This window comes from Nelumbo nucifera, chromosome 1 (assembly GCF_055504915.1).
Source record: "Nelumbo nucifera cultivar China Antique chromosome 1, China Antique-T2T, whole genome shotgun sequence".
Lineage (NCBI taxonomy): Eukaryota > Viridiplantae > Streptophyta > Magnoliopsida > Proteales > Nelumbonaceae > Nelumbo > Nelumbo nucifera.
Genome location: NC_142649.1, coordinates 52440147 through 52456349, shown reverse-complemented (window position 1 = coordinate 52456349; position 16203 = coordinate 52440147). Strand labels below are relative to the sequence as shown.

Below are 16203 nucleotides of genomic sequence, written 5' to 3'. Positions count from 1 at the left end.
TTTAAGAAAATACGAAATAGATAAATCTTCGTGTTGTAATTTCATCATCATCCATGGCTTGTGCCAAATATATGGGGTTGGCTAAAAACACAAAAGTACAAAGAAAATTAATGTCTAATTAATTTATATTGACTGATTCAAATATGTTAGTGACTCAACTAAATAGGTCATTAGGTTGTTGACCATGCATGTCAACATTTTTATTTGTTTTCAACAAAGTGGTTTGGGTTGAAAAAGGCTCATGAATTTGTATGTGACTAGTCAATAATCAGTTTGACTATTAGATTTAACTGAAAATTGAAAACATTGATAGAAACGAGTAGGAAGATTTAAAGCGAGGTGGTTGAGTTGTCGAGAGACAACAAATCCACCATTATACCATGTTTTCATTACTTGTCTTCGTTAGATGAGTTCTAGTGAGGACACATTTTATGGTAACCATCCATGTGCCAACCATATAAGTGATTTATTTAGGTACAAATATAAATTTAGCTTTAAATGAGCACATGAAAATCATATTGTCAACGTAACCGTTAAAGTATGTTGGAAGTGATTAATCAGGTAATGGGAATATATTAAGGTGTGTGGATTCTATTAGTTGAATTTATTTAAATTTTTAGAAGATATAAAGTGAGGTAAATGGTGGATCAGGTAGATCTGAGGATGGAAATCAATATTTTGTTGATTCTCATTGATCTTGGCATATGATGTAATAGTATGATCATGGTGGCAAGTATGAATGTATACGGTGTTGAATCTTGGCTGTTGATTTTTGAATTGCTCAAAGGCTAGGTATATGATAAATTTGATGGTGGTTTAAAGAACTTGATGGTTAGAGTTGGCCTTCCACCGTTGGACGGTTTGACTGCTTAGGTCAGTGGTTTGCTGATTAAATCAACGTTTTTTAGCAAAATAACGGTCATGGGGTATAATGGAATTGGTTGTTGGATTTGACCGGTTCTTGGTTTTTCCGGTCCCGTCTAGTTTTGAAAACAATGTCAAGTCTATAATTTTCAGGTTTTCTAGAGGTTTAAAGGGTTCAAACTGATCCACCCAGGCAATAATCGAATTTAGCGTTTTTTTTTTCTTTTTTGTCTTTTTCTGTTAGGCTCCATTTGCTTTTCGGGAAGTTACTTATATATATGGGTAAATGTAACCTGAGTAAGTATTTCCTAAGAAACACTTACCTCCCTATGTGCATTTATCTATGCTCTTTTATTTCCTAGGTAAATAAGATATTGACCATTTTACCTATAAAAAACCATTATTAAAATGGGCAATTTTGTCTCATCCAAGTATTGTCAACTTTCCCCTAAGGTGGGAAAGTTATTTATCCACCTGAGAGATGGGTATCACACTTATTAGGGAAAATAAATTTTCCATTGACCCCACCGGTGTTTTTGAACCATTGTTGATTCATACAGTCAGACCGTTTGGCCTGGGAACCATCTTGTAGGCAATTGGTTCCATTTCACCCTTAACCTGTTATTTGGCAAAAAATCGTTGATTTGGTCAATGACCCGTTGACATGGGTGGTCGAACCATTGACCTATTCAACCCGAACAATGGTTTTTGGCCATTTTTTCATTTTTTTAATTTAGAACAGACCATCCATTCAAAGTGGATGGTCAAATCACTGACCCTGAAATCAGTGGCCAAAGCAATTTCAGTTTCAGGTCGGTTTTTAAAACATTAGACCCCACGTAAATCTGAAAACAGAACATACATATCTTGGCAATACATGAAAACCAAAATCCCATTAACCAATTTTTCTCTCTAAAAATCCGAAAAACAAAAAAGGCTAAAACAGAAGACATTGATCAGAAAACATAATTCTAACACACGTACCGAGTATTATATTATTTATCTACAATAAATCTTACACTGGATTGTTTTCCATCACATCATCAAATTAAAATACATATCATAGTAAACAAACTAAAGGCGAATGTGTGATGAAGAGCTAGAAGTTTACTGACACATTTATTTAATTACCTCCTCCCACCACAACCCCCCTCCCTTTGGCAGTTGAAATAGAGAGCAGCAACTGGTAGGCCGAGGTTGTAAATCTCAGCAAAGTCTCTGGTGTTGAAATTTTGACGCCACCCTGGAGCATACACTGTCTGCCTTCCCAATTGCCTAAACAGTGCAAACACAAGACGGTGGATCCCAGACGTTGGATTTGGGCTCTCATAGCTCACTATCTCATTCCCTGCTGGAACAATTAATATTAAAGCATACCCATCTTGCAGTCACACACTTGTACGTGGAAATATTGTTTCTCATAGTCATGCCTCTCGCTAGACAGCCAGAAAACTAAATAGGTGGTGATATGCACATGCAATTTTCATTGAAAAGTAAAGATTGATATATAATATATTTTAAAGAGAAATATATGTATGTTTGATAAAGGTTTAGGGTGTACTATTTAAGGCATTCCTGAGCTATATCTTTCAAACCCTACTTAAAAAGGATCGGATATGCTACTCATACTTGTTTTCACATTTCTATCCACGAATAATTACAACTGTGCATCAGAAATATCTCCTTGTCATTACAGGGAGCAGTGGTAAATAATTTATTTAAGAACCCACTACACCCTTAGAGTGCAGTTGTAGATTTCTAGTGGTGGACTGAACGGTAAAAACCCCTAGGCCCAATCTCTTTTAACTTGGGTTTGGAAATTAACATTTCTGAGAGTTCATAACGAATGTTTCAATAAATTTTGACCGTTACTGGGCGAAAGTTATGGGTGAACAAGGTGAATACATAGTTATTTGAATAAATATATGTTTGCTTCCGTGTACGTTTTTTGAATAAACAGTCCCACATAGACACCTCGTGCATTTGTATGTATCGATATTTGTAAAAGCAAACTTCGATTTCTGTGCATCTCAACCATTTTAGGAAGTGGGATTGGCATTTTGCTGATGTGGTGCCTAATGGCATTTATGTGTCATAAATACCCTCATTAATTGCTTTTCTCGGTATTGTAGTCACACAAATATAAAACGTTTACTCAATAAACATAAATGAAACCAAACACCCTATAAGTGGTTTAGTGGTCAATTATCATTGTCCTATTACAATTTAATTAACTAAGTTTAAACACAAGGTATTTTAAATCTAGACTGGACCAGACAACCAGACCGAAAAAATTGGGAAGTAGTCACCTGGTTGGTTCCGTTTCAGCCCAGAACTGTTTTTTTGGCCAAAAACCATTGATTTGGTCAGCGAATTGCTGACCTGTTGGGTGGTCGAACTGTTAACTCGGATAACGGTTTTTGGTCGTTTTTACTTTTTTTAATTATTTTTATTTTTTTTTGTCCGAATGGGCTGTCTGTTTGGTTTGAATGGTCAAACTATTCGACCCAGGAATCGGATCCTAGAACGGTTCCCTGTCTAGTTCGGTTTTAAAAACTTTGAATATATATATATATATATATATATATATATATATATATATATATATATATATATATATATATATATATATATAGATGCAGGCCGTGCTTCCCTCCCTTGGGATTCTTGCCCGCATAGGCCCGGTCTGTGCCATGCCATGCTGCGGACCGGGCTAGTCCACAGGCCAAGCCTTGGGCTAAGCCAGGCTACAAACCGGGCCAAGCCATGTTTTTTTTTTTAATATTTTTGAAAAAGTAATGAAAATTTTAACATAAATTAAAAATGGGCAAAAAATAAAAAAGATCTTAAAATTTTATTTTATATGAATTTTGGTGTATACAATATTGCTTATATATGTAATAATAAAATGAAATAATATAATAAAATTGAATAAAATTATGGAAAGGTACATACAGGCCCATTGTAGATTTCTGAATTCCACTGCAGACCTATAAACATTCAAAATGTCAAATACCCTACTCTATACACCAATGCTTGCTTGTGAATTGGCATCAATTCCAAATTGGCACCTACCCCAAGTGTACTTTGGGCCTAAAAGTTCTGACCCTTGGCTGAACCATCATTCTCCCAAAAAATTATATATATTAATATATTATATAATAATTGATGAGGGCGGATTTGGCCCTCTAGTGACACTATGACACCTGGCACCTTGTGACAACTAGGTGTAGCCTTGTGACAACTAGACAGCTCGCCACTTACAAGCAGTTCGCCACAAGCACTTGCCACTAGGCAGTTCTCCCAGGCAGCTCGCCACTAGGCACCTCGCCATCATGTAGCACTTCATAGGCAGCTCGCCACCATGCAGCTCTCCCAGGCAGCTCGCCACTATGCAACACTCACAGGCAGCTCGCCACTAGGCAACTTGCCACCATGCATCACTTATAGGCAGCTTGCCACTAGGCAGCTCGCCACCATGCAACACTTACAGGCAGCTCGCCACCATGCAACACTTACAGGCAGCTCGCCATAGGCAGTTCGCCACTAGGCAGCTCACCACCCAGACAACTCGACACTTCACAGGCAGCTCGACCATCGCATGATAATTCCAAGGAGCTCACCACTGTACCCCGCATTTTACGGGATTGTGACTTGTAACGGCTATATTAGCTCACCCACTCCTCGACTTAGGCGGAAATGGGCAACCTTACCGGTTGGGGGCTTTATCCTCACCTAGCATGAAAGCAGGTCCCATCACAGCGGGAATCCAGGAACTGTTCCACCAAACCCATGGGGACTCCACTATATAAAAACCTCACCCCCTAGGGGCGAGGTAAGCGGAAAGAGGAGATGGTAACCCCTGCTCTCTAGCTCTCTCATTCTCTAATATCATTCTCAGCTCACTACTAAGTGCTGACTTAGCCATCAGAGTGACCTCGCCGGGTAAACACCCTCGGGTTCTCTGATTTAGTTCTCGTAGGTCCCTCAGCTCCTGCCACCTACAAAGATGAGCAGATTATCACCTGCAGGGAGTAGCCAGTTCAATTCCCATCGCTGCTGGTAGCCAGATCATCTCCAGTAGGGAGCAACAGGGTTGCGCTACGCTAGGGAGCTCCACTTCGACCCCTAAGTCATAGGCCACTTGGGAGCAGACGAGTTGACGAGATACTTAGTAAAAAAATTGATACGCGACCAGAAACCGTTACATCAATTGGCTCCATTTGTGGGAATCGCTACAAAAAGCTAAGTTCTCATTCTACAAAAGCTAAGTTCTCATCCTACAAACAGCTGAATTCTCATCCTACAAAAAGCTAAGTCCTCTTCTCCCAGAAAGGTAAGACGTCGCTTTTTAGAAATTGAAGCTCTCGCTTTATAGTTTCCTTTTTTTTATGAACTCAAAGAAACTGAAGCTCTCTCATTACGAGGCAGATGCAACACGATCATAGCTCTAAGGCGCCCACCCAGCGGCCTGGCGGCCTGGCGCGGCTTACGCATGGCCTGGCGACCTGGCCTAGCCACGAACTGACGAATTGATAAAAGACTTCCTCGTCACTTAAGACCCATTCGCCTCTTTGGCATGGGAAAAGTTCAGGAGTGGACTATGAGTCGTTTCCAAAGCCTAAGGGCTGTAGTACTGCATAAGACCCAATCGCTTCTTTGGCATGGGCAAAGTTCAGGAGTGGACTATGAGTCGCTCCCAAAGCCTAAGGGCTGTACTGCTACATAACGACCCATTCGCCTCTTCGGCATGAGCAAAGTTCAGGAGTGGATTACGAGTCGCTCCTTGAAGCCTAAAGAGACACAACACTGCATAAGACCCATTCGCCTCTTCGGCATGGGCAAAGTTCAGGAGTGGACTATGAGTTGCTCCCTAAGCCTAAGGGCTGTATTGTTGCACAAGACCCATTCGCCTCCTCGGAATGGGCAAAGTTCAGGAGTAGACTATGAGTCGCTCCCAAAGCCTAAGGGTTGTACTGCTACACAAGACCCATTCGCCTCCTCAGCATGGGCAAAGTTCAGGAGTGGACTATGAGTCGCTCCCAAAGCCTAAGGGTTGTACTGCTGCATAAGACCCAGTTGCCTCTTCGGCATGGGCAAAGTCCAAGAAAGTGGACTATAAGTCGCTCCTAGAGCCTAAGGGCTAAAGTATCGAACTGGCAGAGAGCTCGACACCTGGTCAGCCCGGCACCTCACAGGCAGCTCGACACCTGGTCAGCCCGGTACCTCACAGGCAGCTCGACACCTAGTCAGCTCGGCACCTGGTTAGCTCGACACCTCACAAGCAGCTCGACACCTGGTCAGCCCGACACCTCACAGGCAGCTCGACACTTCACAAGTCCCAGTCGCCTCCTCGGCATGGGCACTTAAGACCCAATCACCTCTTCGGCATGGACACAATCAACAAGAGTGGACTTTAAGTCGCTCCTAGAGCCTAAGGAACTGAATCAACGCTTACGAGCTCGTCGAATTACGGGCCAAAAGGAGAAATCTACTCCCTTCGCCGAGTTACTTTCAGCTCGGGAGTGGGGGGCAAATGATGAGGGCGGATTTGGCCCTCCAGTGACACCATGACACCTGGCACCTTGTGACAACTAGGTGCACCCTCGTGACAACTAGACAGCTCGCCACTAGGCAGCTCTCCTAGGCAGCTCGCCACTAGGTAGCTTGCCATCATGTAGCACTTCATAGGCAGCTCGCCACTAAGCAGCTCGCCACCATGCAGCTCTCCCAGGTAGCTAGCCATCATGTAGCACTTCACAGGCAACTCACCACTAGGCAGATCGCCACTAGGCAGCTCGCCACCATGTAACACTCACAGGAAACTCGCCACTAGGCAGCTCGCCACCATGCACAACACTTACAGGCAGTTCGCCACTAGGCAGCTCGCCACCATGTAACACTTACAGGCATCGCCACCATGCAACACTTACAAGCAGCTTGCCACTAGGTAGCTCACCACAGGCAGTTTGCCACTAGGCAACTCGCCACCCAGACAGCTCGGCACTTCACAGGCAGCTCGGCCACCGAATGATAATTCCAAGGAGCTCACCACCGTACCCCGCATTTTATGGGATTGTGACTTGTAACGACTATATTAGCTCACCCACTCCCCGACTTAGGCGGAAATGGGCAACCTTACCAGTTGGTGGATTTATCCCCACCTAACACGAAAGCAAGTTCCATCACAGCGGAAATCCAGAAACTGCTCCACCAAACCCATGACGACTCCAGTATATAAAGACCTCACCCCCCTGGGGCGAGGTAGGCGAAAAGAGGAGATGGTAACCCCTGCTCTCTAGCTCTCTCATTCTCTAATATCATTCTCAGCTCACTACTAAGTGCTGACTTAGCCATCGGAGTGACCTCATTGGGTAAACACCCCTGAATTCTCTGATTTAGTTCTCGCAGGTCCCTCAGCTCCTGCCGCCTACAAAAATGAGCAGATCATCGCCTGCAGGGAGTAGCCATTTCAGTTCCCGTCTATATTGGTAGGCAGATCATCTCTAGCAGGGAGCAGTAGGGTTGCGCTACGCTAGGGAGCTCCACTTCGGCCCCTGAGTCATAGGCCACTTGGGAGCAGACGAGGTGACGAGATACTTAGTTAAAAAAGTTGATACGCGACTAGAAACCGTTACATCAATAATCATATATATATATATATATATATACATAAATATATTTGGGTCATATTGGGCCATGCCTCGAACTGCGGGCGGCCGCAATCCGTTGTGTCGGGCGGCCGTGGTGCGGGGCCTGATTTACACCTCTAGCTAGAGAAGCTAATAAATTTTTGATGATGTGTCTTCCGCAAACACAAAATGCGAGTAAAGAGTTTGCAATATTTTAGGATTAGTGGAAGTAGGTAATAGGTATGCCTCTAAACGTACTGGTTCGGCTTTCCTTGTCAAATTCGAGGAGTCATGAGATCTTCTCGTTAAACATTCTCTTTGGGACCGCTAGAAATAAACAGCAACCTCGACCTTTTGTTTTATGGAAAATGGGGAATGGAGAATGTTCAAATTCTGACATTGATTTCTTCACTCTAGATTAGACTCCAGTTTACCTTCAAAATTGGTTAACACGACTTTACCTTCACCATTTTACCCATAAATAGTCTTCGCCCCCACTAATATTATCATCTATCATATATTTGCCATCACCGAGACGCAGAGCACGTTTTAGTTGGAGACACCAGGCGCGGTATTAAAATGGAGAGAGGAATTTTGAAAACTTTGAACAATATTTAAGGGAAAAAAAATATTTTTCTGCAATTTATGGTCAAGGCCTAATGAAAAGTGAATTTCCTAAATTTAAGTAATCGTTAGATAATTTAGGATACTGTTAGAGAATATCAATCTATTCAAAGGCCTCACCTAATAGCTTAAGATTTTAGGTTGAATGGTTCTTCGAGATGGTATTAGAGCCATTTTGACCAAGTGGTTTAGTGTTAGTTCATCATTACCCCCATTATAATTAAATAAGTTTCAGCACAAGGTATGGGTGGGCTTGTGCTTGTTCACGCTTCAAGCCCAATGAGCTTTCATGTGAGAGGGCGTGCTAGAGAATATCAACCTATTCAAGGACCTCACCTAACAGCTTAAGCTTTTAGGTTGAATGGTTCTTTCAGAGATACTATTAGAAATTAATCCAAATTATGTGCAATGTATGAGCGTGAATATAATTTATTAATTTACCTAACATACATGTAGGGCCTGGCATCGTTAAAAGAACTTGAGGCAAAAGGAGTTGGGGGTAATTTGGGTGGGGCCTAGCCTGAGTCCTATCCAGTTCAACCAAAGCTTTTTTATAGGTTAGGCTTGAGTTTTAAACATCAAATCGGGTTTGGGTCAAAAAGCTCAAGCCTGACCTAAATTGATCAGGTTGCACTTGGATTGAAGCCTTGGATATCCCAACTTGGCCCGACCCAATCTGAGCCTACCCAGCATTTTCAATCTATTCTATGTAAAAATTGGGATAGAGGGCTCAACAAGACCAAGCTGAAGCCCAACCTAAGATGTTGGGTTAAGCTCGAGATAGCCTTGGGTTGGTAAATTCAGGCTTAACTTTGAGTTAGGCCAAGCCTGAACTTGAGTTTTAGGACATGCAGTTGGGCTTAAGTTGACCCTTAACCTGACCCAACCCACCCAAGTTGTACCCCGAGAAGGAGCATTGTGGCATTCCTAACTGTTTTAGTTTTTATCTTTTAGGCTCAGTTTGGAAAGAGTACAAATACAAATATGTACAGTACAAATATATACAAAATAATACAAAAGGCAAGATTTTGTACTGTACATATTTGTATTTGTACTCCTTCCAAACTAAGCCTTATTAAATTGTTATAACATTATGAAATTTTTATTTAGTATTAATTTTTGTTATTTTTAAATGGATTAGGGGATTTGGAATTAATAATAATTAAGATTAAAACTAATAATTTTGTTAATTTGTTAATTTTTATCAAAAAATTTGTAGTATCATTTTATTTATTTTTTAAATGAAACTTAAATGGATATCAAATTATAAGATATAATTTTGACACTAAAATTTTCTTGCTTTTTTTTTGCTTTATTAATAAACATGTATTAATTTGTATTAAATTTATTTTTAAATAAAAACGTTTATTAATAAAAATAATTATTAATTCATATTACTTATATATATATTATTACATTATTAACTTAACTAGTTAACTAATTTATTATGTTATTAATTATTTGTTAATTAATTATATAATTATATTATTATTTAATTAATCCTTGTAATTATATAATTGTTTTATAAGCTAACTAAATTTTTTAAATTAATTAATGTAATTAAAAAACTTAATTAATAATTTCCTACTTTAATTAATAAAAGTACGTTAACTAAATAAAAGTAACTTATTAAATAACCTTATGCGGGTTAGGCATATACAAAGTTAACTAATAACTAATCAATTAATCTTAGTTAATTAATTTAATTTAATTAAGGTAATGAAGTTAACTAATTAAGGTAATGACTTTAAGAGTAAGTCAAGAAATTAATTGAGTTAAAACTTATTAGTTTTTGAAATTAACTAATTGAAGAATTATGTAATTAATAACTTAATTATGTTATCATTAACTAACTAAGTAGTTTAATACTTTAAAAATAGTCAAAAAGTTTACTTGTATGAGTGACTGAATTGCCCTCGTTTGTCTTTAATTAAACAGGTAAGTATTAACCTGAAATGAAAATAATGTATAGAATATAGATAGTTGTATTAATTAATTGGGTTGATCCTCTTATTAGTTGCTAAACCAAACCTTACTAAGTAGGGCCATATTTTTATGGGTAAGTGGAGAGAATAGAGGGTAGCCGGAGATAATTTAGAAGTTCGTAACCCCGAGTCATTTATTCAAAAATTATTTAGGGGGTGTTCTTTTTTTTTGGATTTTGAGAGGGGGAAAGTTGCTCAATAGGATTTTGTTTTCTATTGACCAAGAATTCCATGTTTGTTTTTCAAATTTATGTAGGGACCAGGGAAAGTTTATTTTCCTGCATATCATACCAAGGTAAGTGATACCCATCTCCTAAGGGGTAAATAACTTTACCAAGAAAAACTTGCCCTGGTAAGTAACTTACCAAAAAGGTAACGGGGCTTAAAGTAACACTCAACAGTTATTAAGTGAATTATGTGAAAATATGACTTATAATATGAATATTTAAACTAAGGCCATGTTTGGTTTGAAGGAAAAAGTAGAGAAAGGAAGGGGAAGATGGGGGAGCCTATACAAAGGTTTGTAAAAGTTTCCCTACCTTTCCCTTTCCCTACATTTTCCTTCAAACCAAGCATAGCCTAAAAGTTAAATGCAACGTTTTCGAACCGCCGTTGACTCGGACGGTCAGACCGTTCGGCCCGGGAACCATCTAGGCAACCGTTCCATTTTACCCAAAACCCAGAATCTGGTCAAAAACCAATGAAAAAGTCAACAAATTGTTGACCCTGGCGGTTGAACCATCGACCCCGTTCAATGGTTTTTGACCATTTTTATTGTTTTAATAATTTTTTTTAATTTTACTGTCAGAACGGGCCATCCATTTGAACCGGACGGTTGGACTGTTGACCCAAAAACCAATGGCCAAAACGATTCCATTTCTGGGTCATTTTTTAAAACGTTGGTTAAAATTTGATTATATGTAAAAATTTGATTATTGTTTTTAACTTACCAAAAGTTGCATCTGTTCCTCCAGGAATGTCGGTCACCAACCTAGAGTGTTAAAGCAATCCAATTAGTACAAGTACGATGAACAATGCAGCTATTCATAGATTCACACACTTATTTGTGAGAAATAAAATAGGTAAAATATAGCCCCCACCCCTGAAAGAGAATGGAGGGAGTAGGAAGGTAGGAAGCAAGATAATGTGGTCCGCACTTTATACGAAAAAGAATTGAGATAGAAAAGTGGTCGAATTTTGCATCAATTTTTAAGAAAGAATATTTGCACTGCCCAAAAGTGTAAATGAGACAAAAATTGCAGATTCTGTATTTGATGCACCACAAACAAAGGTGTTGAATTGAACCTGGTACAAAATTTGTAATTGATTTGAATTTACACCACAAATAGAGTATGGCATTTTTTCTAATAGAGGAGGTTTAAGCTCAATTCCAACTTGTTGTTTATTTGATTAATTGAATATTTTGTGGCAATTCAACAAATCTCCATCCCAATAAAGTTTCTCTTGGAAAAAATGGGAATTAAATACTATTACATTAGGCTTTGTTTGGATCTAGTGTAAAACGTCATCAGTGTACTTTTACATTGGTGATGCTTTACACTGAACCGTATAATAGGTGATTGTTACATTTTGAAAACCATGATAAAAAAATGTAAAGTTTTACATCAATAAAATCAATGTAGTATTTACATTAATTATCAATGTAAAACTTTATGTTTGATGAGCCTTAGTGATCAATGCACGTAAAACTAAACCAGAGTGGAGTTTTATGTTGATCATAATTACACGTTCCTTCCAAACGCCTATAAAACCGAACCGATATAAATTTTACATCGGTTCTTGATTTACATCGCTTCCAAATGCAGTCCTAGTGTTTTCTATCAAGACAATTAACAAAATACTTGCATACTTGTGTATGCATATTTATTTGAAACATGAAGGATGGTTTTAGGGGAGATCAAAATGCAGGGGGAGTATTTTCCAGGAAATCGACACAAGGTTTAAGCACAATTTCCCATTTAATGTGTAAATATTCATTAAAAGATTTATTTCTCAAGTCAAAAGAAAGTGAAAGTGTCTTGTAGGTACATCGCCTATTTTTAGCTTGGAAGATCAGTCTCCTAAACATCCATCGGCAACATTGACACATTTAAAGGGATAAATTTCAATATAAATAGTTTTAGGCCATGTTTGTGAGTGCTTAAGTTAAAAATAAGTGCTTATTTGAATAAACTCTTATTTGCATTTGGCACCCAATTTTTTCAAGTGCTTTTTTTTTTAAATAAGTATTTACCTTATATTGGGTGTTTGTAGTCCTTTTGTCTAATAAGCACTTAAATAAGCATTTGTGACAATTTTATCCTTCATTTTCTTTCAAATTTTCAAAATATATCCTTTGAAAGCACTTTTATAAAAACACTTATATAAAAGTAGTTTTATAAAAATATGTTTATGAAAGAATTTTTATGAAAGCACTTGTACAAAAGCACTTTTCTAAAAGTACTTTTGTGAAAGCACTTTTATGAAAACACTTCTAAAAAAGTATCCTTATGAAAGCACTTTTATGAGTGCTTTTATAAAAGTGATTTTATAAAAGGTGTTTTCATAAAAGTACTTCCTTAAAAGTACTTTCATAAAAGTGCTTTTATAAAAGTGTTTTCATAAAAGTGCTTTTATAAAAGTGCTTTCATAAAAGTACTTTTATGAAATTCAACTAAGTATAATTTTATAAGTGGTATTTTAAAATTCAACTAGGGATAATTTTGAAAGAAAAAAATTGAATAAATGCTTATTGTATAAGCACTTAAAGAAAGCTGGAAATTTGGACTTAACAAATAAGTCCTTATTTTAAAATAAGCACTTATTTCGGATTTATTTCCCAAATACCAATAAGTGCTTAATGACCCAAATAAACACTTATTTTGAATAAGTACTTATTTTTAAGCACTTCCAAACATGGCCTTAGTCTGTCTCAAAGCCATTAATTTAGCCATGTTAAGAACTAGGGGCTTTTTTGGTATTAGGTTCATATATCCAAAATCCTTATAGGGTATCATTGATATATATTCTCATGCATGTTAACAGTTAACCAGGTGATTCCCTCTTATTTTTTATAGTTTCCTCTTTTTCAATCCCACAAAAGATTTCAATTTAATTTGAAAATGTAAAAACCTAAGACAAAACCTTATATACCAAACATACAAAGAGAGAGAGATTGAAACATAACCAGTGTAAATACTCTCTGAGGTTTGGATCACTTGGGCTTGGAGCATCAGGGTCCACCATTACCTACAACCATATATAATCCACTTGAAGCCAATCGTATGCAAGAAAAACCTCAGGCATGAACTATATATATATACTTGTGCAGGAGAGGAGATGATATTCCAAAAAAAACATAAAAAGAAAACAAGATATAGAATTAGAATTGTAATTAAGGACTGACCAGCGTGAAAAAGATCCTGAAATCATTGCCCCCAACTTGGACTCTAGGTTGGTGTAGCAGGGCTGAGGGCCTAATGTCATATCCATTGTTGATTTCCCTATTGTTGCGAGTGACCCTTAGAGATACGGATCGTTCAAAAGGATCTAACACATCCCCTATTACACCACCAACAACCAGAGGATCCCTTGCCCTCGACATGGTATACGTAGAACCTGGCCGCCCACAAATGTGTGTAACTTGAGAGAGGTGGCCAATGTATTTATAGGCTATCATTGATGAATCATGACCTTTGATATGTTATTATGGCCCCACCTTAAAAATCATCAAGTCACAGCCTTCCATGTATTAATCTGTCTGTGTCACTGGAATCTACTTTTTCTACTTTCTATTGACTGGAAGAACATAGAATCCAGGTGAGCCTAGCCTTTAACGTTCTGAAAGAACATAGAATCCAGATGTAGGTGGAGTTTGTGTTTATCATCAATGATGCATTCTTCACAAAATAAAACTCAAATGCACTGCTAAAATTGATTATATGGAATTAATAGAAACACCACCGTTCTTAATTCTACTAATTAACCACCTTGACACATTCAGTCCGAGATAATAGTGAATCGCATTCTCGTGTTAGGACTACATTAATTCCTGAGTTGCATTCTTGTTTTAGGGGAGAGTTCATGACTTTTTTTAATATATATATATATATATATATATATATATATATATATATATATATATATATATATAATTGATTGATTATACAAAAGTTAAGATTATTTGCAATTTGGGTAGATTAGTTGTATGTTTATGTTCACTCTGAGTTGAGATCCTCTGCCAACAAAACACCTTTCAACCCCACTACCAATTTGATCTAACACCCCACGTCTCATTATGAGATTGGGACCACCATGTGTGAGATTATTGGTAGAGGATTTTTGGAACATGTTTTTTTGGTAGGGTTGGGTTGTCGCATGGCAAGTCTTATTATTTACAAGTTTAACAAACAATAGCTTTATTTTGTCACGTGGAAAATAATATCAGAAATGATTTTCTCAATCCAACCTGTTTTTGTCGCATGGCAAGTCTTAAGAGAGATGATTTTCTCAAAATATATTTTTTTTTCTTGGATATACGGGTCAACCTGACCTGTTCTTTCACGTGGCATCTTTGAAAGAGATTATTCTCTCAAAAATTGTTATTTTCGGGCATACGGGTTTCCCTGACCCATTTCTGTCACATGGAAGTCTCGAGAGATGTTCCTCTCAAAAATTTGTTACTTTCGGGTATATGTTTCGATCGGACCCATTTCTGCCATGTGACAATCTTGAGAGAGATGTTCTTCTTAAAAATTGTTATTTCGGATATACGGATCGTCTTAACCCTTTCTTGTATTTATAAGTGAGGGTAGATGAATAAATATGAGTGAGAATGGTTAAGAATTAAAATGGATGAATCAAATGGATTAATATGAATAGATTAGGATTAAAGTGAATTATAACCCTTTAACAAGTATTGATGATGAGACATACTGAATTAATGGATCAATATAAGTGAATTGGTATTCAACAACCCAACCCACCCCTACCCACAGGCCACAGCACATCCTAATTGTTCATTGGAAACATCTCCCAATTGGGATGTGCTGTTAGGCATCTGTAGGCGGTGCACGGGATAATGATATAGTATAAATTCTTCAAATTGCGCACGTGATAATAGACTTTTATTTGTCTAGCAAAGAGAATTTTTTAATTGTTTGTCAAACATAAAGGTGACATTAACTTGACATTTAGTCACATCAATAAGCAAAACTGATATTTGCCTTTTCAAAATTTGAGATCAAAAGATATCAATTCTCATTCATTGTAGAAATGCTTTTGGAATCATAATCATTAATAAAAATCAGTTCAATAAATCTATGATGTTGCTTTTTAAATTTTGAAAAAGCAATCAATTCTCATTCATGGTAGAAATATCTTTTACAATCAAAATCACCCCAAAAGGTCTTATCTTGTTACTTGCAAGCGTATTTGATTAATCTATGTACCACGGCATTTAGCTATATTGAATTGAATCCGATCCCTTACCCACTAGATATTACAATAACATCTCCCCATGTAAATATATTGAATCCGATCCCTTACCCACTAGATATTACAATAACATCTCCCCATGTAAATATGGAAGATATTTTCAATGTGAAGGAAGATTAGATTTATCATATGGATGACATAATCATGTAAGATGGTTTGACGAAATTTCAAAAATTTTCTTGTAATCTTCCGGGAATTGTATTCACAGTTTTAGAAAAACTGTATTTTTCAATGATCGTTCTTGCATCGAAACTAGACCAATTCTGAAACCAAAAGAAATGGAGAAGTATACATGATACAGATTTCACAAATGTAGCTCCCAAAGTGATAGTTCACGCCCAAACTGAATCCCAAAACCAGTCTCCATTGAATATGGCACAGCTTGGAATGAAGCCAGTTCAGTAACACAATTTTCATCAAAACTGCAATCCAACTCTTTGGATCATACAAGGGAGGTGAGCACGAAATAATTTTGATATTTTTTTTTGCAAAAATCAGAAATCAGAACTGATCAAGATCACTCACAAAGATGGAGGACGAATTAGGGTTTCTGGGGCAGCAAGAGCAGAGAGAGAACTGAAAACAGATGTGTGTATCTGGAG

The 16203-nt window shown here is 37.5% G+C and overlaps 1 protein-coding gene across 1 annotated transcript; it reads right to left on the bottom strand.

The window, feature by feature from the left end:
* Positions 1 to 116: 116 nt before the first annotated feature.
* LOC104586960 (protein VERNALIZATION 3-like) lies at positions 117 to 13709 on the bottom strand. Its single transcript, XM_010244367.3, has 4 exons — positions 13512 to 13709; positions 13293 to 13354; positions 11056 to 11096; positions 117 to 2212 (listed from the first exon to the last, which is right to left on the bottom strand). Exons 1-4 carry the CDS (start codon positions 13707 to 13709, stop codon positions 1992 to 1994), a joined length of 522 nt encoding a protein of 173 aa, XP_010242669.1. The 3' UTR covers positions 117 to 1991.
* Positions 13710 to 16203: the final 2494 nt, after the last annotated feature.